This window comes from Thalassophryne amazonica, chromosome 8 (genome assembly GCF_902500255.1).
Source record: "Thalassophryne amazonica chromosome 8, fThaAma1.1, whole genome shotgun sequence".
Taxonomy (NCBI): Eukaryota; Metazoa; Chordata; class Actinopteri; order Batrachoidiformes; family Batrachoididae; genus Thalassophryne; species Thalassophryne amazonica.
The window spans coordinates 6,537,045-6,555,618 of record NC_047110.1 but is presented as its reverse complement, the minus strand read 5'-3'; the positions used below and the strand labels follow the sequence as shown (position 1 = coordinate 6,555,618).

General features: G+C 41.8%; 1 protein-coding gene across 1 annotated transcript in view; it reads left to right on the top strand.

Moving 5' to 3' along the window:
• Positions 1 to 18,574, top strand: part of cmip (c-Maf inducing protein) — a 132,574-nt gene that overhangs the window by 31,338 nt on the left and 82,662 nt on the right. The window contains exon 2 of the mRNA XM_034175706.1: positions 15,561 to 15,686. Coding sequence (XP_034031597.1) covers positions 15,561 to 15,686 — 126 coding nt within the window. The remainder of the gene's footprint in view (positions 1 to 15,560; positions 15,687 to 18,574) is intronic.

Here is an 18,574-nt window from a genome sequence, read left to right as displayed (position 1 = left end):
TTTCCTTTTTGATGTTTTAACACCACATGATCGGTGTAACCTCCTCATCTGAAGTTTCCTAAGAAACAAATCATCCGTCTCGAGTTTTCCAGAAAACCACAGAGCAAATTCAAGTCTCCTTGCCATTTGCTGGGGAGTTAGTTCACTCCGAGACCGAATTTTGTCTGGGAAGAGATGCAACTCGGCCCTTATGATGTGTTGCACAGAACTCAATGATTTTTGTTCTCATTAGTGTCAACTGTCCTGGACTTTAATGTCTTGCAGAACAAATTTTAGGGTTCCCGAAATTAGAAAAACACCAAAACACCATGCCAAAATGGATGCTGCACTGCAATTTATTGTCTGGAATAGCCCGAGATTGCATTTCACAACTTCTAGAATTAAAAAAATATATATTTTTTTTGGGGGGGGGGTGGATTATTTTGGGTTTCAGCTTTTTTTGTGTTTCATCATTTTTATCCCTGAATTTCTTAAAATTCAACAATGATTCATGTCACTCAGTAAAATATAAAACTGCAGAATTGATTATATGGCACATGATAAAACTTGTTATGAAGAAATCAAACAAATTCCTCATAAAATAAAGTAATTTTACATGCAAGTGTTGATTTATTTTTATTTTTTTTATTCTTTTAGTTTTGCAACGCTGACATTATAAACATTTGGCTATAAAGTAATTTACTTGTTCCATGGATAATTCATAATTAGGTTCCACTGTAATGCAGTACATTCTCTATATAATACTGTAGAATCGCACCATTTTGCACATCAGAAAACATTTTTTATAAATGTTTTTCTAATTTTTTTATAATTTGGATATGACTCTCAGGATCCTCTTCTGGCCTCAGGCGTCTGCTGTCTCTGCAACCAGCTTCAGAGTTTTACACGCTCCTCAGAGATTGTTGTATGATCTCTGTAGTTATATTTCCTTGGGTGGTTTCTCCAAAATTTGTCGATGTTCTTCAAATGCTTTTGTTGTCTCTGCATGAATAATTCCCTCAGGCAAATTGTTCCATGCATCTGTTTTTTGTCAAAAGGAGTCTTTTCTCAAATTAATTCTCGGTCTTTCCTTCAAGCTTTTCATGCGGGAATTGCTCCTGAAGTTTAGTACTCCCTCTCTGACTTTGGGGTCATATTTATTTGTGTCAGGGATGGATACATGAACATTTCCAAATCACTGAATATGTCTTGAACTTTATTTACATCAGTTATGAAGAAATACAAACAGTATGGCACTCTGTGGTAAATCTGTGTGGAGTAGACAGTTCTCAAAAACTGAGTGACTGTGCAAGAAGGAGAAAAGTGAGGAAAGACACTCAGACAACCCACAAGAAGTTACAGGCTTCTGTGACTGTGATTGGAGAAATTGTGCACAGTGCATGTTTTGCATTTTGTATCTCCAGTCATACAGCTTCATGATGAAGTGGTACAGAGGAGGGTTTTCTTTCACCAAAACATTAAATCTAGGCTTACATATCAGATGTACCTTCTGGCAAATTGTAGCTGAACTTTCAGGTCTTCTTTTTAGTAAAACTGGAGGGTGCCTTGGAGTATATTCCCACCGTCGACATGTGTTTTGTGGACTTGGAGAAGGCGTATGATCCGGTACCCCGGGAGATACTGTTGGAGGTGCTGTGGGAGTATGGAGTGAGGGGGTCCCTTCTCAGTGCCATCCAATCTCTGTACTCGCAAAGCGAGAGCAGTGTTCGGGTGCTCGGCAGTAAGTCAGAATCGTTTCTGGTGGGGGTTGGCCTCCGCCAGGACTGCGCCTTGTTACCAATCCTGTTTGTGATATTCATGGACAGGATATTGAGGCGTAGTCGGGGGAGGAGGGTTTCTGGTTTGGTGGGCTCAGTGTCTCATCACTGCTTTTTGCAGATGATGTGGTCCTGTTGGCTTCATCAGCCGGTGACCTCCAACACTCACTGGATCGGTTCGCAGCCGAGTGTGAAGCAGCTGGGATGAGGATCAGCACCTCTAAATCTGAGGCCATGGCTCTCAGCAATAAACTGATGGATTGCCTACTCAGGGTCGGGAATACAGCCTTACCCCAAGTGAAGGAGTTCAAGTACTTTGGGGTCTTGTTCAGGAGTGAGAGGACGATGGAGTGTGAGATGGGCTGGAGAATCAGCGCAGCAGGGGTGGTGTTGCATTCGCTGTACTGTTGTGATGAAAAGGGAGCTGAGCCAAAAGGCGAAGCTCTCGATCTACTGGTCAATCTTCATTCCTACTCTCACCTATGGTTATGAGTGTTGGGTCATGACCGAAAGAAATAGATCGCAGGTACTTCCTCAGGAGGGTGGCTGGTGTCTCCCTTAGAGATAAGGTGAGAAGTTCGGCATCCGTGGGAAGTTTGGAGTAGAGCCGCTGCTCCTTCACATTGAAAGAAGCCAGCTGAGGTGGTTTGGGCATCTGGTAAGGATGCCTCCTGGGTGCCTCCCTGGGGAGGTGTTCCAGGCACCTCGATCTGGAAGGAGACCCGGAGAAGACCCAGGACTAGGTGGAGAGATTATATCTCCACACTGGCCTGGGAACGCCTCGGGAAAGGGAAGTCTGGGGTCCCCTGCTGGAGCCGTTACCCCCATGACCCGAGCCCGGAAAAGCGGTTGAAGATACGTGATGAGGTACAATTGTCTATTTTAGTTAAAATTACAGATTACATTATATGATATGAAAAAAATGTAATGACTATAACAGAGTATGATTACAGAATGTAATTATACTCCATGTCTGCTGCCACCCAAAACTTTTTTTTTTAAAAAGCTGCAGTACCTAATTATCCATGATGGAGTATTTTAGTTGCTTTAATTTTTTATTATCTTTTAGTAGTCGCCGTCACCTTCCCCCTGGAACAACAACAACCAAAAACATAACATACATCTCCATCCAGCCCCTTGTTTCCATGGTAAAAAATCAGTGAGGAGAGGAGAGACGATCAGCTGCAGCCTCCTCCACCGTGAGAAACGGAACCGAATGAAATGAGAGGGGATGAGGAAGTTGAGAAGAAGGGAGGCAGGCAGTGACTGTTCAGGATGGCGTCTCTATGGTAACAGATGTCGGTTATCAGGAGCCTGTTCTGTTTCTGTCTCTGTGTGTGCGATCACAAACAGAGCCGTTTATCTGATAATTTCACCCTCCTCTCATTATTTTTCTTGTTTGTTCCAATGCATGTGCACGTGTGTGCACGTGAAGCTGTACAAAAGCAGCTTTGAGCAGCATGCAGAGGCGAAGGCTTGGCCTTCATACGGTCCAGAACTAATATTTGCTGAGGACGCCGTCCGTGGTGTGAGGCCTGGATACGTGTAGGGAGTGAGGGAAGAGCCACGAGGGAGGCGTCAATAAAGGAACAGCGTGTTTGTTCTTCAGCGAGGGAGGAGCTCCGCCTCCTGTTTGTTCTCCTCACACTCAGATGGATGCAGATAAAGAGAAGCAGGTGTCTGCTCTGCCTGGCGACGGCGAGCAGAGAGAGTCCCTGGCGTGGATTACACATCGCTCACCCTGTGACAAACATCCACAGCTCATGGCATACTTATTACTCATCCTAAAAAAATATTTTAAAAAAAGCACTGCATCACGACATCAACATCTGAAACCAGTACACACTCAGACCCATAAGTATTTGGACAGCAACACAACCTCCATTATGGAGTTGACATGAAACAATCAGTGTGTTTCGATTGAACAAAAAAGTACAACATCAACATTTAGGAATTATGACCATGTTCATACACGGACCCTCAAATATGCGTACGTGTCAATCATAAGTGTGTTGCAGTGGAACCACAGAAGTCAGCATGCAGCCTACGGTGTGTGTGTGTGTGTGTGTGTGTGTGTGTGTGTGTGTGTGCCGCTGTCTGTGCAGGGAAGAACGAGGAGGAGCGGCACGGTTTGTTCTGTCTGTTTTACTCAGCAATCAATGTGCTGTTTGCACACAACATGTAATTATTTGCTGCATTTGATTACTTCATGTGGACATGATAACCCTCTGAGCCGTGCCATGATGTGCACGTACACAGATTTGAAATAATACACTGGCTGCAGATGTTACAGTTGGGATAACAGTACAGACAGAAATACATTTGATTTTTCTGTTCATTCAAGCTTCTCAAAGAAATTAACTTTAGTTCATTTGCAACTTAATTAGTCAAATGCTCTTCCAGTTGTTTTTGAGTTGTGCCAATAAGTGAAGTATGCATCTCGGGCCGCGCAGTGCATTATGGGTATGCAAAATTTTTCCGCTACCAAGCCACATTCAAAGACAGCGGAAAGCAGCGAGCAGTGCTATGATTTGGACCATTTCATCCACTGGAAAGTTGACGAATTAAAGCGTTTTTGTAAGCTCCGCTGAGTGCCTGTTACAACCAGGACTGCGTACGGCAGTAGAGAGAAACGGAAAGAAGAGCTGGCCGCCCTTGCGTGTGCTGCATCGTACAGAAACTACCGTTGGTGCCGACAAAGAAAAGAGAGCTGCTGTCGAAAATGATTACCAGTCCTTGTTGATAGTTGGAGACAAATTTCTGACCCCTTGAAGGCAACTGACGGATGGTTAGACGAAGTCCAGAGTCTGAAACTGTGGATATTGCAGAATATTTGCTAAGCAGGCATGAGAAATCGTTACTCCACCGGCTTCATAATGACTACAAGGAAGGTGGGTCTCATATATAACCTCTTGGTGTCACGTTTGTTTTGATAAGTTGACAGACATACAGTGACATGTGCATGCATGCAGTTTGTTTATAGAACATGTCAATATTAAAATATTATGCCCCACGTCATTCATGGGGTGACATTACAGTCATAAGCCTCAACACTGCATTTAATCTATTATTAGACTCAATTGGCTTTGCTCAAAATGTAAATGAGTCCACCCACCACTTTAATCATATCTTAGATCTTGTTCTGACTTATGGTATGGAAATTGAAGACTTAACAGTATTCCCTCAAAACTCCCTTCTGTCTGATCATTTCTTAATAACATTTACATTTACTCTGATGGACTACCCAGCAGTGGGGAATAAGTTTCATTACACTAGAAGTCTTTCAGAAAGCGCTGTAACTAGGTTTAAGGATATGATTCCTTCTTTATGTTCTCTAATGCCATATACCAACACAGTGCAGAGTAGCTACCTAAACTCTGTAAGTGAGATAGAGTATCTCGTCAATAGTTTTACATCCTCATTGAAGACAACTTTGGATGCTGTAGCTCCTCTGAAAAAGAGAGCTTTAAATCAGAAGTGCCTGACTCCGTGGTATAACTCACAAACTCGCAGCTTAAAGCAGATAACCTGTAAGTTGGAGAGGAAATGGCGTCTCACTAATTTAGAAGATCTTCACTTAGCCTGGAAAAAGAGTCTGTTGCTCTATAAAAAAGCCCTCCGTAAAGCTAGGACATCTTACTACTCATCACTAATTGAAGAAAATAAGAACAACCCCAGGTTTCTTTTCAGCACTGTAGCCAGGCTGAGCTGAGTATTCCTTTAACTTTAACTAGTAATGACTTCATGACTTTCTTTGCTAATAAAATTTTAACTATTAGAGAAAAAATTACTCATAACCATCCCAAAGACGTATCGTTATCTTTGGCTGCTTTCAGTGATGCCGGTATTTGGTTAGACTCTTTCTCTCAGATTGTTCTGTCTGAGTTATTTTCATTAGTTACTTCATCCAAACCATCAACATGTCTATTAGACCCCATTCCTACCAGGCTGCTCAAGGAAGCCCTACCATTATTTAATGCTTCGATCTTAAATATGATCAATCTATCTTTATTAATTGGCTATGTACCACAGGCTTTTAAGGTGGCAGTAATTAAACCATTACTTAAAAAGCCATCACTTGACCCAGCTATCTTAGCTAATTATAGGCCAATCTCCAACCTTCCTAGTTGTAGGGTAGTTGTAAAACAGCTAACTGATCATCTGCAGAGGAATGGTCTATTTGAAGAGTTTCAGTCAGGTTTTAGAATTCATCATAGTACAGAAACAGCATTAGTGAAGGTTACAAATGATCTTCTTATGGCCTCAGACAGTGGACTCATCTCTGTGCTTGTTCTGTTAGACCTCAGTGCTGCTTTTGATACTGTTGACCATAAAGTTTTATTACAGAGATTGGAGCATGCCATAGGTATTAAAGGCACTGCGCTGCGGTGGTTTGAATCATATTTATCTAATAGATTACAATTTGTTCATGTAAATGGGGAATCGTCTTCACAGACTGAGGTTAATTATGGAGTTCCACAAGGTTCTGTGCTAGGACCAATTTTATTTACTTTGTACATGCTTCCCTTAGGCAGTATTATTAGACGGCATTGCTTAAATTTTCATTGTTACGCAGATGATACCCAGCTTTATCTATCCATGAAGCCAGAGGACACACACCAATTAGCTAAACTGCAGGATTGTCTTACAGACATAAAGACATGGATGACCTCTAATTTACTGCTTTTAAACTCGGATAAAACTGAAGTTATTGTACTTGGCCCCACAAATCTTAGAAACATGGTGTCTAACCAGATCCTTACTCTGGATGGCATTACCCTGACCTCTAGTAATACTGTGAGAAATCTTGGAGTCATTTTTGATCAGGATATGTCATTCAAAGCGCATATTAAACAATTATGTAGGACTGCTTTTTTGCATTTACGCAATATCTCTAAAATTAGAAAGGTCTTGTCTGAGAGTGATGCTGAAAAACTAATTCATGCATTTATTTCCTCTAGGCTGGACTGTTGTAATTCATTATTATCAGGTTGTCCTAAAAGTTCCCCGAAAAGCCTTCAGTTAATTCAAAATGCTGCAGCTAGAGTACTGACAGGGACTAGAAGGGGAGAGCATATCTCACCCATATTGGCCTCTCTTCATTGGCTTCCTGTTATTTCTAGAATAGAATTTAAAATTCTTCTTCTTACTTATAAGGTTTTGAATAATCAGGTCCCATCTTATCTTAGGGACCTCATAGTACCATATCACCCCAATAGAGCGCTTTGCTCTCAGACTGCAGGCTTACTTATAGTTCCTAGGGTTTGTAAGAGTAGAATGGGAGGCAGAGCCTTCAGCTTTCAGGCTCCTCTCCTGTGGAACCAGCTCTCAATTCAGATCAGGGAGACAGACACCCTCTCTACTTTTAAGATTAGGCTTAAAAATTTCCTTTTTGCTAAAGCTTATAGTTAGGGCTGGATCAGGTGACCCTGAACCATCCCTTAGTTATGCTGCTATAGACTTAGACTGCTGGGGGGTTCCCATGATGCACTGAGTGTTTGTTTCTCTTTTTGCTCTGTATGCACCACTCTGCATTTAATCATTAGTGATTGATCTCTGCTCCCCTCCACAGCATGTCTTTTTCCTGGTTCTCTCCCTCAGCCCAAACCAGTCCCAGCAGAAGACTGCCCCTCCCTGAGACTGGTTCTGCTGGAGGTTTCTTCCTGTTAAAAGGGAGTTTTTCCTTCCCACTGTCGCCAAGTGCTTGCTCACAGGGGGTCGTTTTGACCGTTGGGGTTTTTACGTAATTATTGTATGGCCTTGCCTTACAATATAAAGCGCCTTGGGGCAACTGTTTGTTGTGATTTGGCGCTATATAAATAAAATTGATTGAATTGATTGATTGATAAGCCAATGTACGAAAACGGCGCCATCAACCACATTATAATTCTACATGGTTTCAGGAGATTGACAAAATAAATGTGTGCAAGAAACTTACAATTTTAGTCCGTCTTTTACTTCCATCTGGATCTTTCTTTTCTGTGGGGAAATTGTGTACAATGAACGGAGGTTTATGACCACATTTCTTCTTCTTTCTGTCTCTGGGTGGACTCGGCAGAGCCTTGCAATCATGTTTTCAGCCAACTTTCAAGCCTATAAATTCCGTTTGAGCATTTGAAAACAGCACAGTGCGCTTAAAGCCTTTGAAACAAAACCTGTAAGCCTTAACTTTCACAGTCCTCAAATGCTACCGTATACGAAATTCAATGCGAGCAGTGTGTGTTTGGTAGCTGGAATTTAGATCCGTTTGACCCACGCATGCGCAGATGCATTGCGCACTTCGCTTATTTTCTAGCCTTTTGTTGCTCCTATTTCCAACTTTTGTGCAATGTGTTGCTGCCATCAAATTGAAAATATTTTTTTATGAAATAGTAAAATGCCTCAGTTTTAACATTTGATATGTTGTTGGGAGTAAAATATGGATTCATGAGATTTGCAGATCATTGCATTCTGTATTTATCTCTATTTTATGCATTCACCCAATGTAATGAAATGGGGTTTGTACATACACAGTACAGTTGTATGTTTGGGCACCCCTGATAATTATCATGATTTTCATTTTATAAATCATTGGTTGTCTGGATCAGATTTTTCAGTTAAATATATCATATAGCAGAGAAACACACTGATATTTGAGAAATGAAGTTTCTAGTATTTACAGAAAGTATGCAATAATTATTTAAACAAAATTGGGCAGGTACATAAATTTGGGCACCGTTGTCATTTTATTGATTTGAATACATCTAGCACTAATTATTGGAACACAAAATTGTTTTGATAAGCTCATTGACCCTTGACATCCTTACACAATCATGAGAAAGGGTATTTAATGTGGCCATTTGCAAATGTTTCCCCTCTTTGCATCTCTTCTAATGAGTGGCAACATGGGAGCCTCTAAACAACTTTCAAATGAGCTGAAAACAAAGATTGTTCAAAATAATGGTTAGGGGTGCCGTAAAAAATTGATTCACGTCCGAATCGCGATTCTTATTTATTAAAATTCTGAATCGATCCAAAATGTTCAAGAATTGATTTTTAAAAAGCAATTTTTAAAAATTTTTCTTGCTTACTCTCTGCGTGTACTGTTTGTCAGGCAACGGTCTCCATACCGCAGCATCCCCGCTAGGGGAGGGTCCGACGTGCTTCAAACATTCGTGAGCTGCAGCTTAGCATGGCAGGCGAAGAGCTAATTCAGCCAGCACCGTCTTTGCTGAAGGCAAATGTTTGGGTGCATTTTGGATTTTATTATTTGCTGCATAAGAAGGAGCTTGACATGACTTATGCAGTGTGCAAAATCAGCAAATTGAAAGTCAAGTACTTCGAATCACTTCAATTCCTCAAGACCACATGCTGCAGCATCACCCGGAGCTAAAAGAAGTGGAGCAGCGGTCTCTGCCGACTACTGACCAGCGCACACTCCATCACTTCACTAAACTGCCAGCCAACTCTGAATGAGCAAAGCTGATAAGTAAATGTGCATCTTTAGAATCACTTGATTAACCTTGTAAAGCTGCATTTTTTAAGTACTATAACTATTTCTCAGAGCTCTTTCAATCAAAAATCAATTCTGAATCGAATCGTCACCCCAAGAATCGGAATCGAATTGAATCGTGAGTTGTTGTAAGATTCACATCCCTAATAATGGTTTAGGGGAAGGATACAAAAGCTATCTCAGAGATTTCAGCTGTCAGTTTCCACTGTGAGGAACATAGTGAGGAAATGGAAGACCGCAGGCACAGTACTAGTTAAGGCCCGACGTGGCAGGCCAAGAAAAAGCTCAGATAAGCTGAAGCGAAGGATGGTGAGAACAGTCATAGTCAACCCACAGACCTGCTCTAAAGACCTACAACATGAACTTGCTGCAGATAGTGTCTCTGTGCATCGTTCAACTACACAGTGCAATTTGCACAAAGAGATACTGTAATGCAGAGGAAGCCTTTTCTGCATACACACCACAAACAGTTGCTTGAGGTATGCTAAAGCACATCTGGACAAGCCAGCTTAATTTTGGAATAAGGTGCTGTGGACTGATGAAACTAAAACTAAAGTTAACTAAAACTGAGTTATTTGGACATGATGGGCGGTATGCATGGCTGAAAACGAACACGCATATCAGTCTGTATATCCTTTGTGTTGCATGGCCCTGCAGGTTTTGATTGTCTTTCCGTAAGATATACTCATTCATATCTACATACATGCAGGGGGGCCATTTGCTTGTTGTTGTCGATGTCTCATTTTAGCAACCATCTGGTCGTTGTAACCGATTGGGAATTGTCAACTGGCAACCGTCACATTCAAATGTCAGTAGTTCGTACTACGGGGGTATTTTGTTGTGTGAGTACATAAGCTAGGGCCACAAGTTCTTTCTTCTGCTTCCCACCTGTTTTGTATTGTGTGTTTTTGGGTTGCTGTGAACTTTGACCCAGCCCAGCATGCACTGTGCATACTGAGACGCTGAATTTGGTTATATGGGGACAATATCCATACCCTTATCTTCTTCAGCCATGCTTTTGTAATATGTGTAGAATGTGGTTTTGCATTATCTTCTTGGAACATGCATAGATGTTTCAGGGAAAAATGTCTACTTGAAGGCAGTATATGTTGCTTCAAAATCTCAGTGCGCTTTTCTGCATTAATGCTGCCATCACAGAAGTGTAAATTACCTTTCCAAGGGCACTGACACAACCACGTACTATGACAGACCCTGGGTTTTGGACTTATTGCTGGTAACTGTCTGAATACGCTTCTTTGTGGTCTCTTGCACATGGCATCCATTTCTTCCAAGAAAGATCTAGAATACTGATTTGTTTTGCCACAACAATGCACATTTTCACAATGTGATAATCCAACCAAGATGGCAACGCTACTTCTGGGGAAGGTTAGCATGAGGTTACCTTTTACACAGTAAAGATGTAACTGGCATTTGTGAATGTAACTCCATATTGTTATGCTTGACAAAGGTTTCCTAAAGTAATGCTTTGCTTATGTGGTTATATCAGCTATTGATGAATAGCTGTTCTTGGTGCAGTGCTGTCTGAGAGGTCAGTGTGTTTCTTTTGGGGCTTATGCGCTTGCCCTCTAAATACTGAAATTCCTCCAGATTTTTTCAGTCTTTTAATGAAGTTACAGCCTCAACGGGGAAAATCCTTTGCAATGTTTCCTCGAGGAACATTGTCTTTACACATTTCAAGAATTTTCTCAGGCATTTGTTGACAAACTGAAGATCTTCTGCTCATCTTTTTCTTCAAAGGCTCAGTTGCAGACTTTAAATGCAGGAATGGATGCACGTTAGGGCTAGGCGATATGGCCTAAAAAGAAAATCTCCAAAAAATTGATTTCTGATTTTGTCAGATTCCCCCCCCCACACACACTTTTTAAAGAAAGCAATAAGTGCAAATAACACACAACTCAGAACAAGTTTTACCCTTTATTTGATCAAAAACTAACAGAAGTAACCCCTAGTTCCTTCCTGGAATTCAAGTGCCAGCTCTTCTTTTGTTTTTTTGTTTATAAAAAATACACTTTGTAGTGAAAGGAGACAGACTTGTTTACATTCACATTGAAACCTGCACCATTTTCAAAAACATTAACAAGGAATTCTCTTAGTACTGAATCTGAAGAAAATACACAATGACATTTTTCATTCTCTAGCTTCAAACAATGCCACAATGTACAGGGATACATGGCATGAACATGCATTGCAAAATTCAAACATTTTATGAAGTTCTCTTTCTAGCAGATATAAATTGCACTTTGAATAGAATAAATTTTCCAACAACTAAATAAAGAGCCTCCCCTTAGTGGAAAAATCTTCTATCTTGAATAAAATACTCCTATAAACAAACTGTAGCATAGCACATTGTATGCAAATAAATAATAAACCAACACTGAGATTGATAAAGTGGAAACTTAAAACTTTTATTAAACTTTGTTTTAAAAGATAAACAGTGTCACTTATATCCCTGCATATATGAACAAAACAGACATTTTGGTTGAGGTGCAGGACATGAGATTTGCGCTTGTCTTTTACGTTTATACATTTTTGGGAAGGAAAACCAGCCGGTCCACTGCCTGTGGCTGGAGGCATGCCACACCAAAAACCCTCCCAGATGGGGCACTTGTGTCGGTGGGGAAAACCTTGCCTGGGTCAGTGTAGGTCGTCCGGAACCTTGGCTCCATCAGACAGGCCATGTCCAACAGTTCATCCTTTACAGGGTACTTTTAGTATGTTCCCTTTTGTTGCTTTAGTAGCTGTGTGTCGTCTAACTCAAGCTGCAAAGGACTGGGTAACGGGTTTCATGTAGGACACACTTATACACTGACGGCACATCAGTAAAGTCTTGCAGTGGTTTGACTGCCTTATGACTCCAAAACCTCAGTGTCTTGCCAAGAGGGCACATGATGGCGGCTTTTCTTCGCTCAGTCATTTGTTGGCGCGAGCCCCACCTGGTTGGGGACTCTGTTGTTAGCTGATGAAGGGGTAGGCCAAGCTCTGACTGTGCCTCACCCAACTTGCTTCTTTTTTTTCCAGCTATAGGAAAAAGCAGTGGCAACTTTCTTGCAAACTCCAGTGGTGCGATCTATGCAGGGACCCTTAACGCCAATCTCTGTATGATGAGAGGAATGAAACGCAAAGAAGGACGTCATTATTAGGACATTAATCACATTCAGTCAAATACTCGTCTACATGTCAAAAATGTTTTTCTTTTCATTTCTTCTGTAATTCAGAACTTTATCAACCCAAAGATCACACACACACACACACACACACAGCATGTTTGTGTTTATTATATATATGAATGCATTTAATATAGTATTCCAGGGTTCTAGCTAGGATAAAATCTTAGCGTAGTGGCATTGTCGAGGGAGCGAAGCAACCGGGGGGGGGGGTGCGGAAGGGGGGAAACTTTTGAAAATTCAAGGTAAAAATTGGCCATTCTAGGGTTACCCAAAGGGGAAAAGCCAGGTACGACATGTCCAGAAGGCTGGGGAAGTTTGAGTGGGCAGTCTCATTTTGAGTTAGCCAGTACATGGCCCTCAGTGAGGCAGTCGGCTTTATAAGCTGATTAAGTTGAAATTGAACAACATTTTATTGAGTCTTAAAGTAAATAAATATGAAATTGGTCACTGGATCCTTAAACTCTGGACATAAAGTCTACATGGTGGATCCTTGATCTCTGGACAACTGTTAGTTTTTGTCAAAAGCATTTCCTTTCAGACGTTATTATTGGCATGAATGTCTTTCCATACCTATGAGCTGAGCTCTTGCAGATGTGCTGCAGCGGTGATTCATTTTGAAGTTATTAATTCCGAGCAGACTCTCTCTGCAGAGAGCCGCGCAGCGTTTAAAGCTGTGACAACGGAGCGGAGGATGATTCTCGTTTCTCGACTGCAACAAGATAAGAGTCCTAGTTAGTGACTTTAATCCACACAAAAGTGACTCATGATATTTTAATGGCTTTCAGAGGGGTTAAGAAGCGGACTTTCCGCTTCTGAAGAGCAGTGAATCAAAGAGCCATTGGCTCGTGGCTATACACAGCGTTTGAAGCGTGAATCGAAGCAATGCTTCGATTCACGCTTCAAATTGGAGTCACACTGCAGAAACGGTTGATTACAGACGCTGTATTGAAAATCGGAATGGTCCAAAATAAGCGTAACGGTCCAAAATTATAGCGTAACGGGCCGTAACGCAAGTTTGCACTAGCTAGAACCCTGGTATTCCATTCATAATAACTGTGGCTTAATGGGTCAAAAACAGATTACATGGATATGCCACCTTCATTATTCTTGTTAGATTAACACAAAATAGCAATGAATTTGTCCTGGTTTTGTGTTTTTTTAATTCATAACCCGTAAACAGCACTTTTAATTGAAAGTGCTTTAAACATAAATTATTAAAAATATATTTGTAAAATGGGTGAATGAGCACAAAGGATGGGCGGAGCAACTGAAGAACACGTCCTGCATCACAAATCTAAGGTTGTGTGTTCTACCCGGCTGGTTAACGTACAGCGTTCTGTCATTCATAACTGTCGGCTAATGTAAAGGGAAACCAGCTATGTTATAATGAAGCTTCCAGTAGGTTATCTAGTTATGTTTCATGATTCACGATGAGACCATGAAGTTATTGCCATGAAGTTATTTTGTTTAAAAACAAAACAAAATAAAAAAAAGTTTGTCATCCTTGACATCAGAAAAAAGTGGTGAGGGTGGGTGGATTTTTTTTCTTAGAAAACAGGTACATACAACCTGAAAAACAACACATACAGCACCTGAATACCAAGTAAGGAACTGAAAATAACAGCTATTTTTAAAATAAATCTTGTTTCCGTGTTGAATACAGTCAGTGCGCTGCACTCTAGTAGTGGGATGAAGATGCAGTGTGTGTGTGTGTGTGTGTGTGTGTGTGTGTGTGTGTGTGTGTGAGAGAGAGAGACACTGACTGTGTGGTTGTCAGCGATTACAAACAGCAACTTCCAGACTCGGCTCGGTAAACTTAAACTTCAGCTTTTTTCGGCCAAAGTGTACTATACTCGCCACCTAGTGGATGTGCCGGTTCTTGCAGCAGCTTTACTGCCTCAATCTCAATGAAATTTGCCAAAAATAGAAAAAATGATGCGGGCTGATTTCAGCATGCAGGCAGCACTGATGAACTATTCAGTCGCACCAGATGGACTATCAAAAATGATTAATGTATTTGAGTTATTGTTCAGACTTACCAGTAGTGTTATGCAGTTTGTGTCCAAAGCACTGGAGGTTGGTCCTCCTGTTCACTCTCAGAGCTTTGATCACGTTGGTGCTGCTGTCAGTGGTTGTGCACATGAGACGACACTCGGGCAGGTTCCAGGAAGCCGGCGCGTCCTTCAGTCCCTGAGCAGTAAGTTCACTTTTGTGATCCTCTGGAAAGTACGCTGTTTGGAGACAAATACTCAGCAGATCCCAGTTGTTGTTTATAAAGTGCACCGTCAGACTGAAGTATGGCTGCATGGTTCAGCTGGACTACAAGTGAATGAATGAATGACTAAAACGGCACCCCTCCAACTCTCTGCTGATTTTCTCACCAGTACTGATGGAGCACATACCTGGGGTCAGTAGTTCTCAGCAGTGTCTTTTGCACTGTATGTATCGGTACCATATCTTTAGCCATGTGCAAAGTGACCACTTCAGTCATCACTCTCCATCGTGCACCTTTCTTATCATACGCGGCGTCTTGAGTAAAAGATTCCACCACAGTTAGCTGCTTTTTAGTGGGAGTTTGTTTGTTGTCGCAGTCTTGTTGTTGCCCTCGTAAAGTGCAGCATGTCTCCCACTCGGCTGGATGCCTCTGTTTTAGATGCTGGAAAAGGTTAGTTGTGCTGCCACCTTCTGGTGCAGTGGGCATCAAAACTTTGCATTGTGCAGTCGCTTGTTCCCCATCTGTCGCCGCAGACCCAAACCAGTTCCGCACCACTGACGATACAGTTCCTTTCTTGGGAACAAACTCGCTCTTGTTAGCGGTACCCATGTTGTAGCTGTGTGAAGGAAACAGGAGGGGAGGGGGGAAGCTACAGAAACTCGTGGGGACAAAAGGTGCACCGTAGCAAGAAGGCAAAATACTCAGATTTTGTATTTTTTAAATCATCTGCAAAAAAAAAACCCTCAAATGAACTGATAAAATCAATATATCGCCCAACCTTTAATTCCCTTCATTCTGTGTGCAGTGAAATAGAAGTTAGAGTCAATGTAAGGATGTGTGTGTGCACCCACACTACCAGTCAAAGGTTTGGACACTGCTGGACTAACGGGTTTGTCTCTCGTCTGCAGCCCACCGGTTACATGGAAGTGTCGCTGTCCTACAGCGCCATAGAGGACCTGCAGCTCCTTTCATGGGACAATGCTCCAAAGTACTGTGTCCAGCTCAGCTTTCCTGGTGGCACCATCCTCCTACAGGTAACACACCTCATCCTTCACAAAGTTACCACACACACTCGGTGGCCTTTACACACAGAATCCATTTGACTTGGGGGTGGGGGGGTGCTAGCAGTACAGTACTTCACACGGTCTCATGAAAACCAGTTGTCCAGCGGTCGTGCAAACGCTCTCACAGACGTCGTTGCTGCTTATGTCTCCGTCTGTTCTGACATTTAAAAGACGTCCAGATGGAACTGTTGATAGAAACACTCATTTGTCTCTTGATAGCCACCGCCGAGCTCAGCAACATGGCGCCTCCCCCGCGACACTCAGCTGGACCTTTCTTGGGCGCTCCACCTCAGCACAGCCTGCATTTGGCTTGCGAGTGTTTGGCATCTCTGCCGTTTCAACCTATGAATAAAGACTCTCCTCCATCAGCCTGACACCCGTCAAAATGCGCGTCCATCAGCGCTCAGTCTGACCTGTGGACGGATGACTGGTGTGTCACTGGTTTTTGTTCTTGTGCGGACTTGAAACAAAGGTGACTTCATGTAATGCTCAGATTAGAGCTCAGGGTTCAATTTAATGCCACCCCTCTCTGCAAAAAAAATGCAACAAATATGAAATGACGTTTAATTTAAATACACGTAGCTGCATGTAAAGTTCAGATGTGTTTAAGTCGTCACTGTCAGAGCACCACGCAGAGGTTTGCTTCATCATGGAAGCTCAGCTGCATGTTTTTCTGGCTGCAGACAAAATGTTTCAGGCAGAGTGAAAACAGTGATGAGTTCCAGAGTGCAACAGTCAGAGAACATGACAGTGTTCACTTAAACAAAACTCTTAATCAGAAAAAACAAGATGTTATTGTGACTGTTTCAAAGCAGCAACACACGGCATCAGGAATGTCATCTGGCTTTGTCTGTGGCTGCCTGTACGGAACAAGTGTGTGTGCACTGGTAGAGCTCAACCGATACTGATACTGATATTAGGGAGCTAAACAATACTGATATAAAGGTGCCCATACTGATATTATGGAGCAATAATAATAAAAATAGTGATATAGAGATATTAGGGAGCATAATATACTAATATAAAGATAAAGAGGCCCATGCTGATATTGGGGAGCAAACAATACCGATATAAAGATAAAAGGGCCTATGCTGATATTAGGGAGCAGAAATGTACCAATTTAAAGATAAAGGGGCCGTTGCTGATATTAAGGAGCAAAAATATACCGATATAAAGATAAAGGTGCCAATGCTGATATTAGGGAGCAGAAATGTATCAGTTTAAAGATAAAGGTGATGTTGCTGATATTAAGGAGCAAAAATATGCCAATATAAAGATAAAGGGGCCAATGCTGATATTTGGGAGCAAAGATATACCAATATAAAGAAAATGTTTTTTCAATAAAATGTCTCACTGGAACAGCTTCCCTTTTTAAAAAATGTTTTATGCATTATACAAAATAACAATGATGCAACTGTTTTTGCACATTTTGCTTGTTCCTGCAATTTCATTTAAAAAAACAAACACCCCCAACCAACCAACCAACCTCAAAAAACCCAAAACATACAAACACAAAAAATCCCACCTAAAACCATCACAACTAGCAAGTTTTTTCTAAAAGCCTAAACAACGTCATAACAAACCAGTGTGTGTCCGATGGCGGTGATGGCGCCGACTGCAGCCACCGGTCGGTCAGTTCTGACTGCAGACATTTGTTGGTGGGTGTCAGGGGTCTGGCGACACCACACGCCTGTGCCGGTTTCAGTGTTTGTCTGCAGTTACTTTTGTCAGCTGTTTGTTCGACTTTGATCTGAGAACAAAGATGTTGGTCACAGCTGGAAAATGTTTGGTGCTGCTTTGTGTACTAAGTCCAACCTGTTGTGACGATGATGTTGTTTTTGGTCAGATATTTAGACAGTAGTGTCGGAGGCGTGTGAGTGGATTAAAGGAGGTGTTGGTGGGCGGGCTGAGGGGACTGTGCAGATTTGTGGGTTTTCCGGGCAGATGAGGCGGTGGGTGATGTTTGGAATGATGACGGTCAGACATATTTTTAAAAGGTGGAGCTGACTGGGGAACAGCTGTTCAGAGGGTTTTTGGGATGTCGTGACTAGCAGGAAGGCTTGCGCATTGAGGCGGTCTGAATTGAGTTGTGTTTTGATGTAAAGTGGATCTGAGGTCCAGCTGCAGCTCCCAGCAGTACAGAGCAGACGCACTGGAAGGGGACGCGTTCGCCGCTCTTCAGGTTAAACATCACGTCCCGTCTTCACAAGCTGCAGTCAGCTCCAGACAAATAACACATCAGCTTTGTTTTTAATAGAAATCATGACTTTTACAGCCGCGTCTCCTCAGCTGGCAGCTCACTGGATGGACACAGGAATGTTTTCAAGTCACTGTAACGTTTGCACAGGATTTCTTTCAGAAAACCCTCAAATTATGAGGTGCAGAAATCCTTCACTCAGTGAAAACTATGATATATCATTTTATTGTGTAAAAAATGTCAAAATGGCCCATCGTGAACACAGTGAGTACGATTCAGTGCTCCTTCAGTACCACACCATTTGTTTCTTAATGGTTGATAATAATGATTGTGGGGAGGACAGCTTGACCTCTGACCCGTCTGGGTCACCCAGATGGATAATTTAAACCCCTCCCACAGCAGGACAACTTGTGGTACGTATTATTGCATTCAGTCCCCCTGATGTGGCTGAAGAAAACTAGCTCTAAAAATGATGATTTAATCCTTTTTGTTACTTTTGTCACTTTTTTTTTGCTGGAATGTGTTTCAGGTCTGAAATACAGGAATGAATGAATATTAACAAATGAAATGAAGTAGCCCACAAAACATGAAATATTTTAAATGGACTGCATTTATATAGCGCTTTTCCATCTGCATCAGGTGCTCAAAGCGCTATACAATA